The sequence below is a fragment of the Cherax quadricarinatus genome, chromosome 60 (genome assembly GCF_038502225.1).
Source record: "Cherax quadricarinatus isolate ZL_2023a chromosome 60, ASM3850222v1, whole genome shotgun sequence".
Classification (NCBI taxonomy): Eukaryota; Metazoa; Arthropoda; class Malacostraca; order Decapoda; family Parastacidae; genus Cherax; species Cherax quadricarinatus.
This window is the reverse complement of record NC_091351.1, coordinates 9,927,616-9,945,115: the sequence shown is the minus strand read 5'-3', so window position 1 is coordinate 9,945,115 and position 17,500 is coordinate 9,927,616. Positions and strand designations below refer to the sequence as shown.

Sequence of the window (17,500 nt, the reverse complement as noted above, 5' to 3'; positions counted from 1 at the left end):
TGAACAGTATTTAGATAAAGGTAGGGAAGTTTTTATTGCATTTATGGATTTAGAAAAGGCATATGATAGAGTGGATAGAGGAGCAATGTGGCAGATGTTGCAAGTATATGGAATAGGTGGTAAGTTATTAAATGCTGTAAAGAGTTTTTATGAGGATAGTGAGGCTCAGGTTAGGGTGTGTAGAAGAGAGGGAGACTACTTCCAGGTAAAAGTAGGTCTTAGACAGGGATGTGTAATGTCACCATGGTTGTTTAATATATTTATAGATGGGGTTGTAAAGGAAGTAAATGCTAGGGTGTTCGGGAGAGGGGTGGGATTAAATTTTGGGGAATCAAATTCAAAATGGGAATTGACAGTTACTTTTTGCTGATGATACTGTGCTTATGGGAGATTCTAAATAAAAATTGCAAAGGTTAGTGGATGAGTTTGGGAATGTGTGTAAAGGTAGAAAGTTGAAAGTGAACATAGAAAAGAGTAAGGTAATGAGGGTATCAAATGATTTAGATAAAGAAAAATTGGATATCAAATTGGGGAGGAGGAGTATAGAAGAAGTGAATGTTTTCAGATACTTGGGAGTTGACGTGTCGGCGGATGGATTTATGAAGGATGAGGTTAATCATAGAATTGATGAGGGAAAAAAGGTGAGTGGTGCGTTGAGGTATACGTGGAGTCAAAAAACGTTATCTATGGAGGCAAAGAAGGGAATGTATGAAAGTATAGTAGTACCAACACTCTTATATGGGTGTGAAGCTTGGGTGGTAAATGCAGCAGTGAGGAGACGGTTGGAGGCAGTGGAGATGTCCTGTTTAAGGGCAATGTGTGGTGTAAATATTATGCAGAAAATTCGGAGTGTGGAAATTAGGAAAAGGTGTGGAGTTTATAAAAGTATTAGTCAGAGGGCAGAAGAGGGGTTGTTGAGGTGGTTTGGTCATTTAAAGAGAATGGATCAAAGTAGAATGACATGGAAAGCATATAAATCTATAGGGGAAGGAAGGAGGGGTAGGAGTCGTCCTCGAAAGGGTTGGAGAGAGAGGGTAAAGGAGGTTTTGTGGGCAAGGGGCTTGGACTTCCAGCAAGCGTGCGTGAGCGTGTTAGATAGGAGTGAATGGAGACGAATGGTACTTGGGACCTGACGATCTGCTGGAGTGTGAGCAGGGTAATATTTAGTGAAGGGATTCAGGGAAACCAGTTATTTTCATATAGTCGGACTTGAGTCCTGGAAATGGGAAGTACAATGCCTGCACTTTAAAGGAGGGGTTTGGGATATTGGCAGTTTGTAGGGATATGTTGTGTATCTTTATATGTGTATGCTTCTAAACTGTTGTATTCTGAGCACCTCTGCAAAAACAGTGATAATGTGTGAGTGTGGTGAAAGTGTTGAATGATGATGAAAGTATTTTCTTTTTGGGGATTTTCTTTCTTTTTTGGGTCACCCTGCCTCGGTGGGAGACGGCCGACTTGTTAAAAAAAAAAAAAACTGCAAAATAAGTCACCATGGGCCCCAAGAAAGCTTCTAGTGCCAACCCTGTGGTAAAAAGGGTGACAATTGGTATGGAAATTAAGAAAGATTTTGAAGGGTTTGGGGCTAACCCTGAGAAGCTTATGCCAGTTATGGAATCCATTGTGCCTACTTCAAAGATTAAGGAAATGTGTGCAAAGTGGGTTGAAGTGCAAACCTTTATGGACGAAAATCACCCTAACACAGCTGTTACAAGCTGTGCTGATGACTATTACAATGACAATGTTGTGGCCCATTTTAGGCAAATCTTAAAGGAACGGGAGGTACAGACCTCTATGGACAGATTTGTTGTGCGACAGAGGTCCAGTGACTCTCAAGCTGGTCCTAGTGGCATTAAAAGAAGAAGGGAAGTAACCCCGGAAAAGGACTTGCTACCTCAAGTCCTAATGGAAGGGGATTCCCCTTCTAAACAATAACAACTTCCACGCTCTCCCCTCCTCCCATCCCATCAATCATCACCAGATCTTCAATAAAGGTAAGTGTCATGTATTCTATTCTTAGTAGAGTAGTAATTGTGCATGTCTTCTTTAGTTTGTGTGTATTAAAATTAATATTTCATGTGGTAAAATTTTTTTTTTTCATACTTTGGGGTGTCTTGCACGGATTAATTTGATTTCCATTATTTCTTATGGGGAAAATTAATTCGCCACACGATAATTTCGGCTTATGATGAGCTCTCAGGAATGGATTAACATCGTAAGGCGGGGGTCCACTGTACGCATATACACGTCCTGCTCTACTTCTCGTTAATGTGACTTTGTAAATGGCCCAAGTCGGACTGAAACATCGTTGTAAGCTCCTCTCTTCTATGTGCGGGTTATTTGTGTATTCTATACTGTATCCTGTACAGAAATTTTAAATGTTTATACATAGGACCATTTCACAGAGAACCCCCCAGTGCCACTGTCAGAACTGTCAAGTCATGCTGATCCAACATTACTTGATTGTCACATTCAATAGACAGTGTGCATCTTTCACTTTCAATCTCTCTTTTCCTGGCATGCTTACTCTATCTGGCAAACAGAATGCAGATGTAGTATATACGGACTTTGCAAAAGCCTTTGACAAGTGAGATTGTGGTGTATTAAGAAAAAATTTGTGATAAAGGAATAATGAGAAAAGTGAGTAGAGATATGTGATAATATATGTGGAAATATACATATGTGAAAATTACTCCAGGATCTGGTCACAAATGTGCACAGTGCCATAACAGTATATGGGGGTCAGATATGGGTGCAAATGTACAAGAAATCAGTAAAAAGAGGGAGCTGGGGCCACAATAAGAGAACATTATATCAACAAATATGGTCTCAGATTTTTTAACATCTTACCAGAACATGTAAGAAACACTGCTGGAACAAGTGTAGAAGTCTTCAAGAGGAAACCAGAAAATTTACTCCACCAAGTGCTGGATTACCCAGGTTATGACTGACATATAGACCAGCAGACTGCCAATAGCAACAGCCTAGCTGACAAGACAAGTACCAGACAAATCTGGTCCAGGGCTGGGCTTCAAGAGTACAAATACTCTGAAAACCATCAAAAGAATTTCAAAGGTACCTCAGAAGTAGCACCTTAAGTTCACAACTAAAGGTCCCAGGTTCAGTCTTGGGGTGGGTATGGAGGGATATGTTTTCTTTGCACCTGTTGCCCCTGCTCACCTAGCATAAAATACAGGTACAGTAGCTGTGAGCCAACTGCTGTGGTTCACAGCCTGAGGAAGGAAAATTAGCTACACTGGTTGTTTTTTTTGGACTATTCTGGATTACTAACTCTTGAGGCTAATAGTCAGGATAGTCTTCTTTTGAATTTGCAATGCTTCTCCATATGATACTTTCTTCATACTTAAGTTACTGCCACTGTAGTTTTGAGCTAGGCTTAAGCTTGCCCGAAATGCTCTGTATAACTATGGGCTTTCTGCATGCACACTTAAATGTCACCCATCTCTGTACAAACATTGTATCATGCTGAAATGAAATTATTATTATTCTTAAAATAGAGTAGTGCCATAACTACTTACCTGTTGTGAGAATGCGGAGGCAGCCCCAACACAGATGGAGAGTATGTGGTAAGTGAGCATGGAGAGTAGCATTGTGCGAGCATAGTGCTTATCAGACGTTCCCAGTAGTGACCACACAAACACACACAGACCTGCAAATTAAGGTATAGTATAGTGGTACCTTGGTATATGTCCTCAATCCATTCCAGGACCTTGGACTTATACCAAACAAATTTTCCCTTAAGAAATATAGGGAAAATGATTAATCCGTTCCCATGAAAACAAAATCCTATTGTTATTGAAATATTATACATTGATGGGGGTTGTATAAAATAATTTAAACAATGCTTAATACTAAAATATGCAATTTAAACACTGCTTAATACTAAAATACAGTGGTACCTCAGGATACGAACAGCTCAAAACTCAAACAATTATGTAAGTGCTTTCGTAAGTGTAATTCTGGGGGTCTGAAACGGATAAATCTAATTTACATTACTCCTTATGGGAACAAATTTGTTCGGTATCACCTCTCGAACAGCCATCTGGAAGGAATTAAGTTCGTATCCCGAGGTACCACTGTACATACATAAATACAAAAAATCTGATTAAATAAATGCAAATTTAATCTCGCTTTACTTTGCTGAAGTGTGAGTGCCTACTAGGATAGTGCTGAGAAGGGAGGAGAAGGAAATGTTATTGTTTGGAAGGAGAGTCCCCTTCTCTTTCTGTCTCATTTCCCTATTTGGACCTGGTTGAAGCTCACCGGGTTTGACTTTTACTAAAAATCTGTCCAAAGAACTTGGTTTCTGCCTTCTCCAAAACAGGCCTGTTTCGTCACAATTAAAAACTTGTTGGGGAACAAAACCCTCAGCTTCCACAAATTCCCCAAACTCTGTAACAAAATCATTGGCAACATCATTATCAGCACTGGTTGATCAGGCTCTGATCCACCAGGAGGCCTGGTCACAGACCGGGCCGTGGGGGCGTTGACCCCTGGAACTCTCTCCAGGTAAACTCCAGGTAAACTGGCTCCCTCTCCATGCCTCACAGCACAGTGAATGCCAGTTCTCTTCTTAAAATTATCATACCAGCCATGGCTGGCTTTAAACACTTCACTTTCTTGGCTCATTCCTGCTTTGTTTTTCAAAAGATCGGCATGCATCAGTTTTGCCTTTTCGCAAATCACTGCCTCTGATACGCTATCGCCGGCACACTGATTTTCTGTTATCCAGATCAAAAGCAATTTTTCAACATGCTCTAATGTCCCTGATCTTTGTTTGATACTCGACTTCACCCCACTTCGCAATGTTAGCCAATTTAATGACATCTTTGTCTTTCACAATCATATACAGTGGACCCCCGGTTAACGATATTTTTTCAATCCAGAAGTATGTTCAGGTGCCAGTACTGACCGAATTTGTTCCCATAAGGAATATTGTGAAGTAGATTAGTCCATTTCAGACCCCCAAACATTCACGTACAAACACACTTACATAAATACACTTACATAATTGGTCGCATTCGGAGGTGATCGTTATGCGGGGGTCCACTGTATACCATTGTTCTCGGCAAATGGTATGCAGCAGCCAAGTCCCAGATACGCATGCCACCTTCTTACTTTTCAACAATCTCTTTTTTCACCTCCATGGTGATACTAACCATTTTCTTCATTGCTTGGCTCTTCTCATTAACTTTCTTAGAACTCATGGTTAATGAATTTACTAAAAATTTATACGAAAAACACAAAATCACGTGAAAATTCACAATTACAGCGCGGACTGTTCACTGAATGGTAGCAATGGGCATACTGATGCTAGTGGGCAGTTGTGGCTTTGTCTCGAGAGAGAGGTAAACAAGGTTAGCGTTTAGTGTCGTGACTCATTTTGACCCATACAAGTTCTAGCACGCGAGTTGTATTCCAAACAAAGGTCATATACCAAGTAAAAAATTTCGCATCCAAACAGGACGTATACCTGGAGACCTGGAGTTTACCTGGAGAGAGTTCTGGGGGTCAATGCCCCTGCGGCCCGGTCTGTGACCAGGCCTCATGGTGGATCAGGGCCTCATCAACCAGACTGTTACTGCTGGCTGCATGCAATCCAACGTACGAACCACAGCCCGGCTGGTCAGGTACCGACTTTAGGTGCTTGTCCAATGTCTGTTTGAAGGCAGCCAGGGGTCTATTGGTAATCCCCCTTATGTATGCTGGGAGGCAGTTTAACAGTCTTGGGCCCCTGACACTTACTGTGTTGTCTCTTAACGTGCTAGTGACACCCCTGTTTTTCATTGGGGGGATGTTGCATCGTCTGCCGAGTCTTTTGCGTTCATAGGGAGTGAATTTCGTGTGCAAGTTTGGTACTAGTCCCTCTAGGATTTTCCAGGTGTATATAATCACGTTGGACTTATTCCAAAGTAGATGTATACCGAGATACCACTGTATATGATACATGTACTGACAAGTAATGAAGCAAAAGACCCAAATACAGTAGAACTCCCATACCTGCAGATTCAATTTCTGCTGTTTCAGTTATCCACGGTTTACCATAGCCCAAAAATAACCATTAATTTTGCTTAATAATAGCATCAAAGTGTAGAATTAGTGATGCTGGCATTTCTTCAAGGCCTAAAAGAAGCTTCCTATCAGTGAAAAAGTGCTAATTCTTGACTTACTGTGCGTAATTTATCAATTAAACTTTATCATAGGTATGTATGTAAACGAAAAACAACTTATGTATAGGGTTTGCTACTATCTGCGGTTTTGGATATCGACAGTAGGTCTTAAAAGTATCCCCCATAGATACAAGGGGACTATTGTAGTCATTTGTATGTTGAAACAGCAGGAATGAGACTGTTAGTTGAAATAGAATGAATGTGATTCCTCTGTAAGTTGAAACACCAGGAATGTAACTTGTAAGTTGAAAAAGCAGAAACAAAACTTTGTTAGTTGAAACATCAGGAATGCAACTCATTTGTAAGTTGAGACAGCAGGAACTCAACTTGTTTTGTAATCTGAAACAGCAGGAAAGCAAGTCATTCAACTAATTACATACATTAGGATCTAACTAATCAGAAAATAAACACATTATACTCACCACAGAAAATAAGTCTCCAATCTCAGCTACACAAATAGTAAGTAAAAACACCGCAGTTGTAAACAGAGAGGAAAAAAATGGAATCGAAGGGATACTAGGAAATTTTTCTCCAAAGCTGGTGATAAATCAATGGAAAGAATTGCAAGAGGAAGTAGTAAGTGCTTTAACTCTGATAATATTGAAGTCAATCACAGAAATTTTAAAGATTATATGAACAGATTACAGCCTTTCCTCACTTAGCAACATACTTGTTTACCAACGACTCGCACTTACGATGGACTCTCTGATCAGTATGCATACCTAAATAATGCATATATACTGTTTATTACAATATACAGTACACTACTGTATAAACATTTAAAAATATACTAAAAATGTTATAAATGGTGCAAAGGTGACATTAAAACAATATCAAAGATGACTGATACAAACCCACTAGCATTATAGTATGCTCCTCACTTAGTGACGAATTCGTTTACTGATATGATCTTAGGAACAGAAGTTCGTCGTTAAGTGAGGAGAGCCTGTATTGAAGACGAGACACCACGAGCATAACTACACCAATTTCTCAACCACACTCCCTTCCAGAAGGATGAGCTGTTGTCAAACCTGATAATCTACCAAAAAAATAAAAACGGCACAATACAGTGACGTCAACAATGCACAAATAACCCACACATAGGAGAAAGAAACTTGTGAAAATGTTTCGGTCCAGGACAGACCAAAACATTGTCATAAGTTCCTTTCTCCTATGTGTAGGTTGTGTACTGTTAATCTCCCATTCCCCAGATGCAGCAATGCCCATGAGGGTTTACCTTTTTCATATGAATACAACATCAATTATAATTAAAACATTACACAAGCACATATACTCCCAAAACACTTAAAATGCTGAAGAGCTCTTGATTCAAAGAGTGGGAGTTATACTCCTTTTCCTTGGATCAAACCTAATTAATTCATATTCTTCAGGGGCATTATAACTCATATAGGTTTAGTGCCTCCCCATGAATAAAAGACTAGTAAAAATTAATAATACTGTAATAATAATAAAGAAACCAGCTAGCCAGAAGACAGGTGGTTGGAAGAACCAGCTAGCCAGAAGACAGGTGGGTGGAAGAACCAGCTAGCCAGAAGACAGGTGGTTGGAAGAACCAGCTAGCCAGAAGACAGGTGGGTGGAAGAACCAGCTAGCCAGAAGACAGGTGGTCGGAAGAACCAGCTAGCCAGAAGACAGGTGGTTGGAAGTACCAGCTAGCCAGAAGACAGGTGGTCGGAAGAACCAGCTAGCCAGAAGACAGGTGGTCGGAAGAACCAGCTAGCCAGAAGACAGGTGGTTGGAAGAACCAGCTAGCCAGAAGACAGGTGGTTGGAAGAACCAGCTAGCCAGAAGACAGGTGGTCGGAAGAACCAGCTAGCCAGAAGACAGGTGGTTGGAAGAACCAGCTAGCCAGAAGACAGGTGGTTGGAAGAAGCAGCTAGCCAGAAGACAAGTGGTTGGAAGAACCAGCTAGCCAGAAGACAGGTGGTTGGAAGAACCAGTTCACCAGTAAACAGAGGCACTGACCTGCTAGGGCGGCGCCAGCTACACGGGAGGCAGATGTGGCCTCAGGAAGGTCAGGAGGCATCAGACCCAGGTGGGAGGCAAAGCCAGGGGTCAGCAGTAGCAGCAGGGTCTCCACTGTCACCCAGATACCCATCACCACGTGAGCTGACCAAAACCCACGGGGTAGCTTCACGTACAGGTGCTCGTTGTGGCCCAGCACTTGTGAAATCTGACAATACAGACATATTATACGATGGATATTAGAGGTCTTCAGGTCCTCCTGAAGAGAAGGACCTGATAAAGAGGATCTGCTAAAGAGGGCCTTAGTTGGAGGTCGGAATGTTCTGACAATCTCTTATGTGTCTTATGATTAACTTGTGGGGTTCTTCTCAACATTATATTATGGATTAAAGACAAGAAAAAACTCAAGAGAAGTCATATGTACTGCAGATCAAGCTTTCGCCAGGGCAACGTTTCGCTCTATGTGAGTCCATGATTTGAGACAACTACGCAGAACGAAAGATTGTCCTAATGAAAGCTCGTTCTGTAGCATGTCTTTAAACTTGTTAACAATAAATAAAAATAATATAAATAAAATAAAATTTTATTTCTTTGCTAAGGTTACAATGTGTGTTTACATTTCATAATCTGATTGGTACAAAGAAAGCCACTGTCATGGCGAGGCATGTCAGGCAGACTTAACCTAATATTTATAGGCCATTTAAGTCTAGAGTGGTTGAATACAATATTCAATATTTTACTCTTATTAATATGAGGTAGTTCAATTTATGATACATACATGCATTTTTAAGTTTGTAATTAAGTTTGTTTATTATTAATTTCATCCACACGACGAGGTACCCTGGGCATAGATCTGCTAGTTCAGATAGAAATAAATAATTAGTAACGTGTACAGAGTATAATAAGAATGCTAATAATATTACTAACGCTAATAATTATAATTTCTTCAAGGGTGACGTCTTTCCCTTGTCTCTCCCTCCATCTACAAGGGCGGCATTTTGAGGGACCAAGGGGGTGAAACCCTTCAAAAATTCCATCAGCACTCCAAATTATAATAACGCTGCTTTAAAACAAGCCCCCTCTTACAACAAGACTGCCACCCTACAAGCCCCACTATATAAACTTATGGAGTCTCCTCTACTTTCATGATCCTCTATATCCCTCCACCGAGTGTCTCCCTCCATATCCCTCCACCGAGTGTCTCCCTCCATATCCCTTCATCACGTCTAACTTCCATCGTGTTCCTCCCTCCGTTCATAGTGTCTATCCTACATCATGTCCCTCCCTCCTTACCCCTTCATCGTGTCCCTCCCCTCTTACCCCTTCATCGTATGTACCTTCCATGTCCCTCCACTGGGTCCTTCGCCATGTCCCTCCACTGGGTCCCTCGCCATGTCCCTCCACTGGGTCCTTCGCCATGTCCCTCCACTGGGTCCTTCGCCATGTCCCTCCACTGGGTCCTTCGCCATGTCCCTCCACTGGGTCCCTCGCCATGTCCCTCCACTGGGTCCCTCGCCATGTCCCTCCACTGGGTCCCTCGCCATGTCCCTCCACTGGGTCCTTCGCCATGTCCCTCCACTGGGTCCTTCGCCATGTCCCTCCACTGGGTCCTTCGCCATGTCCCTCCACTGGGTCCCTCGCCATGTCCCTCCACTGGGTCCCTCGCCATGTCCCTCCACTGGGTCCTTCGCATGTCCCTCCACTGGGTCCTTCGCCATGTCCCTCCACTGGGTCCCTCGCCATGTCCCTCCACTGGGTCCCTCGCCATGTCCCTCCACTGGGTCCCTCGCCATGTCCCTCCACTGGGTCCCTCGCCATGTCCCTCCACTGGGTCCTTCGCCATGTCCCTCCACTGGGTCCTTCGCCATGTCCCTCCACTGGGTCCCTCGCCATGTCCCCCCACTGGGTCCCTCGCCATGTCCCTCCACTGGGTCCCTCGCCATGTCCCTCCACTGGGTCCCTCGTCATGTCCCTCCCTGTGATGTTACAAGGCTCAGCTGGTTATCAGAACAGCATTCAAGAACTGCTGAGGCTGCCTCAACCTCCCTCCCACCACTAGGGAAGGAGAGTGTCTCTAGACACAATGTACCTCCCCATTAACCCTTGTGAGAATAATAATAATATCTATTTCTACAAGTACATGTAGAATGTATACAGGCCTAGCTGATAGTGTGTGTGTGTGGTGGACAGGGAAGAAAGGTCTTCATTCTGTCTCGCAAGAGTGAAGGAATGCGCCAGCATTGTAAAAAAGAAATATGGCAGTCAAGTGAGTATTGAAAAGCAAGAACCGTACCTTGGATCTGTGAATGTCACCATTGTCTGTCTCACCGACACCCAGGATCTTGCGAGTCTTCAGACGGGAGTGAAGGTCCCCGGACGAGTGTTTCCTGCAGGAGGACATCAAGATGTTAATGGGTAGAAGGAACATGTTGAATTCTTACCCGTGAATATACTACTACTACTATATTCTGAAAGGAAGTCGATGGAGAGGGAAGATAAAGACAACTGTGATATGCCCGCGACGCAAAATAACCAAGTTAATGCTCCAGCAGCAAGATAAAGACCAGGCAGTGGAACTACTGTGACGACCACCACAACAACTACCACTAACACCACCACTACCACTACCAGTACCACCACCGCTACCAGTACCACCACCACTACCACCACCACTATTACTAACACCACCAGTACCACTAACACCACCAGTACCACTAGCACCACCACTAACACCACCAGTATCACTAGCACCACCACTACCACTAGCACAACCACTAGCACCACCACTACCAGTAACACCACCACTACCACTAGCACAACCACTACCACTAGCACCACCACTACCAGTAACACCACCAGTACCACTAGCACCACTAGTACCACTAGCACTACCACTACCATTAACACCACCAGTACCACTAGCACCACCACTACCACCACCAGTACCATTAACACCACCACTACCACTAACACCACCGCTCCTACTAACACCACCACCTACTAGCACCACCACTACCACCACCGCTCCCACTAACACCACCACCTACTAACACCACCACTACCACCCCCATCACAAGCCATAAAACAAACTATCACATCTAGCACTCTCCCAGTGACAAAAACTTTGTCCTGCCAATCAATCTATTAGTAATACTTACAATGATAGTTCGGTAACCAACTTTTTTTCATGTGCCCACGATACATCAATAAAATATTGCTCCTTCTAGGAAGTTGTAAGTGCAGGTATTTTATCTAACACCTGAGAAAACTGTCACCATTATCGGATAAGACCAAGGAATGCTATTATGGAGCCTTTCAATTGTTCACCCTTATGGTATTCACTCTGAACTGGTTAATGGGGTTAAAAGGCTATCGACTACACGATGGCCATTAAGGTTGCACGTAATCTTTCCACGATTAGACAAGAATACTTTATTCCCTAAGATAGGGATTAAACTTCTGTCAACAAACCGGTCATATCCCACCGAGGCAGGGTGGCCCAAAAATAAAAACTAAAGTTACTCTTTTTAACTTTAGTAATATATACAGGAGAAGGGGTTACTAGCCCCTTGCTCCCGGCATTTTAGTCTCCTCTTACAACACGCATGGCTTACGGAGGAAGAATTCTATTCCACTTCCTCATGGAGATAGGAGGAAATAAACAAGAACAATAACTAATAAGAAAACAGAAGAAAACCCAGAGTGGTGTGTGTATATATATGCTTGTGTATGTATGTGTACTGTGACCTTAGTGTTAGTAGCAGTAACAAGACGTACCTGAAATCTTGCATGTTTATGAGAAGAAGAAAAAACAGCAATCCTACCACTTGGCAGGACTGTAGTACCTCCCTGGGTGATTACTGACTACCAATCTACTATCTGTAGAGATTAAACTCTCATCATATATTCACTGAGAGAAATACACTTCTCAGTGTATATATCCAGTGCTCTCTAGAAAACTATGTGCTTGGCTATACGCTGAGGAATATGCAGATGTATTAAGTTTTTTAAACACAGGTACACATAAGTAAATTATCATACATAGTGCAAATTACCAAAGATAACTCAAAAAAGTCAAAGTGACGTATTTCCACTGGGCTGATGTCTTGGCAACTTATTAATGAAAACAAGATGGCAGACATATTAAGCAATATTTAAAATTTCCTTGCAACAGATCAGATATAATGTTTAGAAAATATATATATCCAGATGTAGTCCTGTTAACCACTGTATGGCCTAGTTCCTAGGCCTTCTGTATATATATATATATATATATATATATATATATAATATATAAATATATATATATATATATATATATAATATATATAAATATATATATGGAAAAAATCGCCAACACAATGCTCTCCAATGCTTCAGGAAAGAACAAAGCTCGTCTCCTGGCAGTGAAGGCACCACACTCAGGAGATTTCCTGTTAGCTGTTCCCAATTCCTCCCTGAGCACCCGTCTAGACCCACAGGCCATTTGGATTGGTGTTGCTCTTCGCCTAGCCGCCCCCATCCTCACCGAACATAGGTGTATTTGCGGCAGGGCGACAGCTGATCAATTCGGACTTCATGGTCTCGTGTGCCACACAGCAGAAGGGAAGTATGCCAGACATGAGGGGATCAATGACATAATAAAGAGAAGCCTCGCCACAGCCCGTTGCCCAGCTCAACGGGAACCCCAAGTACAGAGGTCTGATGGAAGTCAAAAGCGTCCTGATGGAGCCACTATGCTACCTTGGAAGGATGGAAAGCAGATTGCCTGGGACTACACCTGTGCTGCCACATTGACAGACACCTACTTGCCATACTCTGTAGTGGAAGGGGGTGGAGCTGCCAGCCACAGGGAGACCCAGAAGATCCGAAAATATGAAGACCTTCCCCCTTGCTATAACTTCATTCCAATAGGGTCGGAGACCCTTGGAGCATGGGGCAAGTGTGCTCTAAAGTTCCTCAAAGAGCTGGGTGAAAAGCTCATCATAGAAACCAAGGACCACAGGGCGACCAGCTTCCTCTTTCAGAGACTCAGTGTTGCGATCCAGAGAGGAAATGCCTGCAGCATTCTGGGCACGCGGCCCACCGCAGGGGAGCTGGACGAAGTATTCGAGATGTAGCTCTGAGTTACCTATGTTGTTTTACTTTCTGATGTATTTTTGTGAATGTTTGGCCAATGTATTTTGTCTTTAAATAAAACATACCTGAAATATAAGGGGTGGTAGGAGAAAATTCTCAAACAGCTTCAGGGAGAACCTTGAGTTTTCCCTGAAGCAAGTTTATTCTTTTCTCTGAGGATGAGGGTCCCTATAACAGTTCTAGAGGTGGTACCTCCCTATATTTTGTATATATATATATATATATACATATATATATATATATATATATATATATATATATATATATATATATATATAGAGAGAGAGAGAGAGAGAGAGAGAGAGAGAGAGAGAGAGAGAGAGAGAGAGAGAGAGAGAGAGAGAGAGAGAGAGTACATAATAAACTGGCCACTTTGTCGGCAAAATAAAACAGAAATTCTATATATCTTTTTAATTTTGCTGGAGCCTTATCTAAAATAGCATACATAATCGAGCTGATTATTATTATTATTATTATTATTATTATTATTATTATTATTATTATTATTATTAGCAGCAGTAGTAGTAGTATATGCATGGGGAGAAAATTATACCTCAGAGGAGGTTCTCCCTCAGGGGATGGTCTACCTCAGGGGATGGTCTACCTCAGAGGATGGTCTACCTCAGGGGATGGTCTACCTCAGGGGAAGTTCTACCTCAAGGGAAGTTCTACCTCAGGGGAAGTTCTACCTCAGGGGAAGTTCTACCTCAGGGGAAGTTCTACCTCAGGGGAAGTTCTACCTCAGGGGAAGTTCTGTACCTCAGCGACAGTATTAGGCAAATAATATTAAAGTCCTCTCAGGGTATTCCCCACGTATGAAATATTACAGCTCTGACTCTTAGTAAACCAATAAACAACACTAGACCTATGGATAAAAAAAAAAACCAGAAGATAAACATTACCAAACATTACGTTAACTGCAGAATACAAAACTGAAAGTGTTAGTTAAGTGTTGTGATAAACTTGATCGTCGGACGAGTGTGTCCATTACTGTGATGAGGCGCCACTACAGTGTTTACCTCACCCCATAACACACATTTATGATCAGAGCGTTGCTGCTTGTGTGGTGAGATCACACGGGTGGATGGATCACAGGGATAGATGGATCACAGGGATAGATGGATCACTGGGATAGATGGATCACTGGGGTGGATGGGTCTCAGAGGTGGATAGATCTCAGGGGTGGATTGTTCAAAGGGGTGGATGGATCACACACACTGAACACTTGTGATATACATGTGATCTATTTCGAGGGGGTTATATACGCTACCAGTCCTGCCTTTGAAGAAGCTGAGTGCCTGTTCAACTAGGCTCTTGTTGTCGTCCGCTGGCAGTCACATAACCATCACCGCCTGATTGATCTGGTACTTAGCGCAGGTAGTGATCCAGTTTCCTCTTATAAACTTACACATTTGTCCCGGCAGTATTTCTGATGTCTACTGGTGGCAGGTTGAAGTGTCTTAGGGCCATGGATGTTGACACAGTGTTCTCTTATCGTTTCTATGGCGCTCTTGTTTTTCACTGGGTATAATTTAGTTTTTCTGTTTCTTTCCAACCCTCTCATTCGAATCAGATATGACATGATGTAGATTTGGCTTTACTGGCTCACACTGAGCCAGTAAAGAACCTAAATTATTGGGAACGCCTTCAAGTCTTGAACATGTACTCACTGGAGCGGAGGAGTGAGAGATACATGATAATATATACCTGGAAAGTACTCGAGGGCCTGGTCTCAAATCTGCACACTGACATAACAACATACTAGAGTGAGAGATATGGGAGGAAGTATAAAATAAACCCAGTGAGGAGCAGGGGTGCGGTGGGCACAATAAGGGAGCACTGTATCAACATCCGGGGTCCCAGACTATTCAACATCTTACCAGAAATATCAGAAACATGGCTGGAACAAGTGTAGAAGCCTTAAAGAGGAAACTGGACAAGTATCTTCCAGGCAAGCACCAGACGAGCCTAGCCCATGGACGGGCTCCGAGAGTAGTGAAACTCTCGAAACTCTTCAAAGGTATAAAGGTATGGGACCTGACCTTGCAATATCTTAAGGTATATTTTATAACATAATTTCTTCGCTACAGACAGCACATTCAAACTTCCAAGAAACATTTCCAGTTCAATTCCTTTGTTGAGCCTATATAAGCAATCAACAATATTCGTAAATTTTTCAGTTTTGTTATATATTGTATGGATATCATCTTCCCGGGACACAGCCTAGTCTTAGACTAGGCTTCCTTAGTTGAAAACATTACATGTGTGAGAACGTTCGAGAAGGACATTGGAAAATAAAGCCATATATTTTCTGACTGCAGGAAGAAGGTTGCAATATTTACCCGCAATCTTATAGTATGTGTTTATGAGACAGAAACAATAGATTAGCAATCCAATTTGAATGACCCCAAAATAATTTAATACATCCATTTCACTGTCATTTGACAGTGAGGGTAGTGACTGCCTCGATGGTGACTGTCAATCTGTCATGAACCTGTCATGAACCTGTCATGAACCTGTCATGAACCTATCATGAACCTGTCATGAACCGAGCTGTGAGCACAGAACAATACTGTGGTATTATTTCTCCTGTTTGAAAGTTTTCATTATCTATCAAGTCATTTATCTGATCTTCGCAACATTTGTTTTTTTATTATATATATATATATATATATATATATATATATATATATATATATATATATATATATATATATATATATATATATATATATATATATATATATATATTAAAAAAACTCTTTTCAATAAATTACCATAATATACGTCATTAAAATTTGCATGATTCAAGATAACTCTTCCTCTCTCCCTTTTTCATTAAACTACTTCTCAAGAGATCCTCTCTAAATCTTCTAATTAAATCTCCCCATCCATTACACGCACCGAAGAACTTTCCAGAAAATTTCTGGACGCAACAAAACCACAATTAATGGGACTTTTCTGGTGTAGGAGCGATGGTGGGAAGCAAAACTGAGAATTCGTTCGTTCTCACTTTTATATATGTTTTTAGCTGGGTGGATAGATGTGGATATGTTGGTAATGTGTGGATGGTGGTAGGGGATGTGTGGATGGTTCAAGGATGGTGGTAGGGGATGTGTGGATGGTTCAAGGATGGTGGTAGGGGATGTGTGGATGGTTCAAGGATGGTGGTAGGGGATGTGTGGATGGTAGATAGATAGATAGATAGATAGATTCTAGGTAAGACCTCAAGAAGGGGTGAGTGAGGAAGTGGGGACAGGAAGAATAGGTTGGTTGGAGGAAGGGTTATTGTAAGAGGGAAAGAACCAGGGCTTAACCCAGTAGCTGAGCTGATGGTGATTCAGGAGATCGTGCGCAACTAGGGGACTGGAGGGGGGAAGGGGGGGCGAGGGGGGCGAGGGGGGCTAGGGGGGGCGACAAAGCGTGAATCGCATGGTACAAGGGCATTATTAAAGGTCCATACCTGTGAGTTACAGGTCACTGAGTCAAGATTTTAGCATGGTTATTTGTATATAGGAATTGGGTCAGGAGCTAGTAGAGAGTAGAAGAGGTTGTGTGTGTTTGCAGGTCTGCGTAGTTCGTCATCTAAGTATGAGGTCCAGTAGTCATGTCGGGTCACTAGTCTGTCTATTTGTTTGTCGCTAAGCAGTTTCCAGTACACGTTCAGAGCAGGGATGTTCACACGGGCGTGGATGGACTCACTTGTGATGAATTCATCCCAGCGGGTGTTGAACACCCAGCGTAAGGCTTTGTTCTGGATGCGTTGTAGTTTACGTCTGTTTGTCACAGCTGCTAGGGAGAGGGCTAGTGGGCAGTAAGTTATTAGTGGACGGATGAGGGCTTTGTATAGATGTAGTTTCGTTTTTATGGAGGCTTGCCTTAGCTTAGACAGCCCCGACAGGGCCTTGGATGCAATGGCTTGCTTCTGGTTGATGTGTTTGTGTATTCGCATGTTGTAGTCTAGATGAACTCCTAAGACGTTGGTTGTCTGCGAGACAGGGATGTTTGTGTGGGTATCAAACAGTAACAGTAACAGCCTAATTGATCAGGCCCTGATCCATCGGGAAGCCTGGTCATGGACCGGGCCGCGGGGGCGTTGATCCCCGGAATAACCTCCAGGTAACCTCCAGGTAACCAGGTAATCAGCTATCCTGAGTGTTACTGGAGGAGGTGGTTCGCGTTTC

The 17,500-nt window shown here is 42.5% G+C and overlaps 1 protein-coding gene across 2 annotated transcripts in view; it reads right to left on the bottom strand.

Annotated features, from left to right (window-relative positions):
- Positions 1-17,500, bottom strand: part of LOC138854464 (tumor protein p53-inducible protein 11-like) — a 119,969-nt gene that overhangs the window by 55,732 nt on the left and 46,737 nt on the right. For both annotated transcript variants that reach the window (XM_070097922.1, XM_070097921.1), the window contains exons 2-4: positions 10,471-10,564; positions 8,178-8,385; positions 3,540-3,670 (exon numbers count right to left, since the gene is read on the bottom strand). In XM_070097922.1, coding sequence (XP_069954023.1) covers positions 3,540-3,670; positions 8,178-8,385; positions 10,471-10,564 — 433 coding nt within the window. The remainder of the gene's footprint in view (positions 1-3,539; positions 3,671-8,177; positions 8,386-10,470; positions 10,565-17,500) is intronic.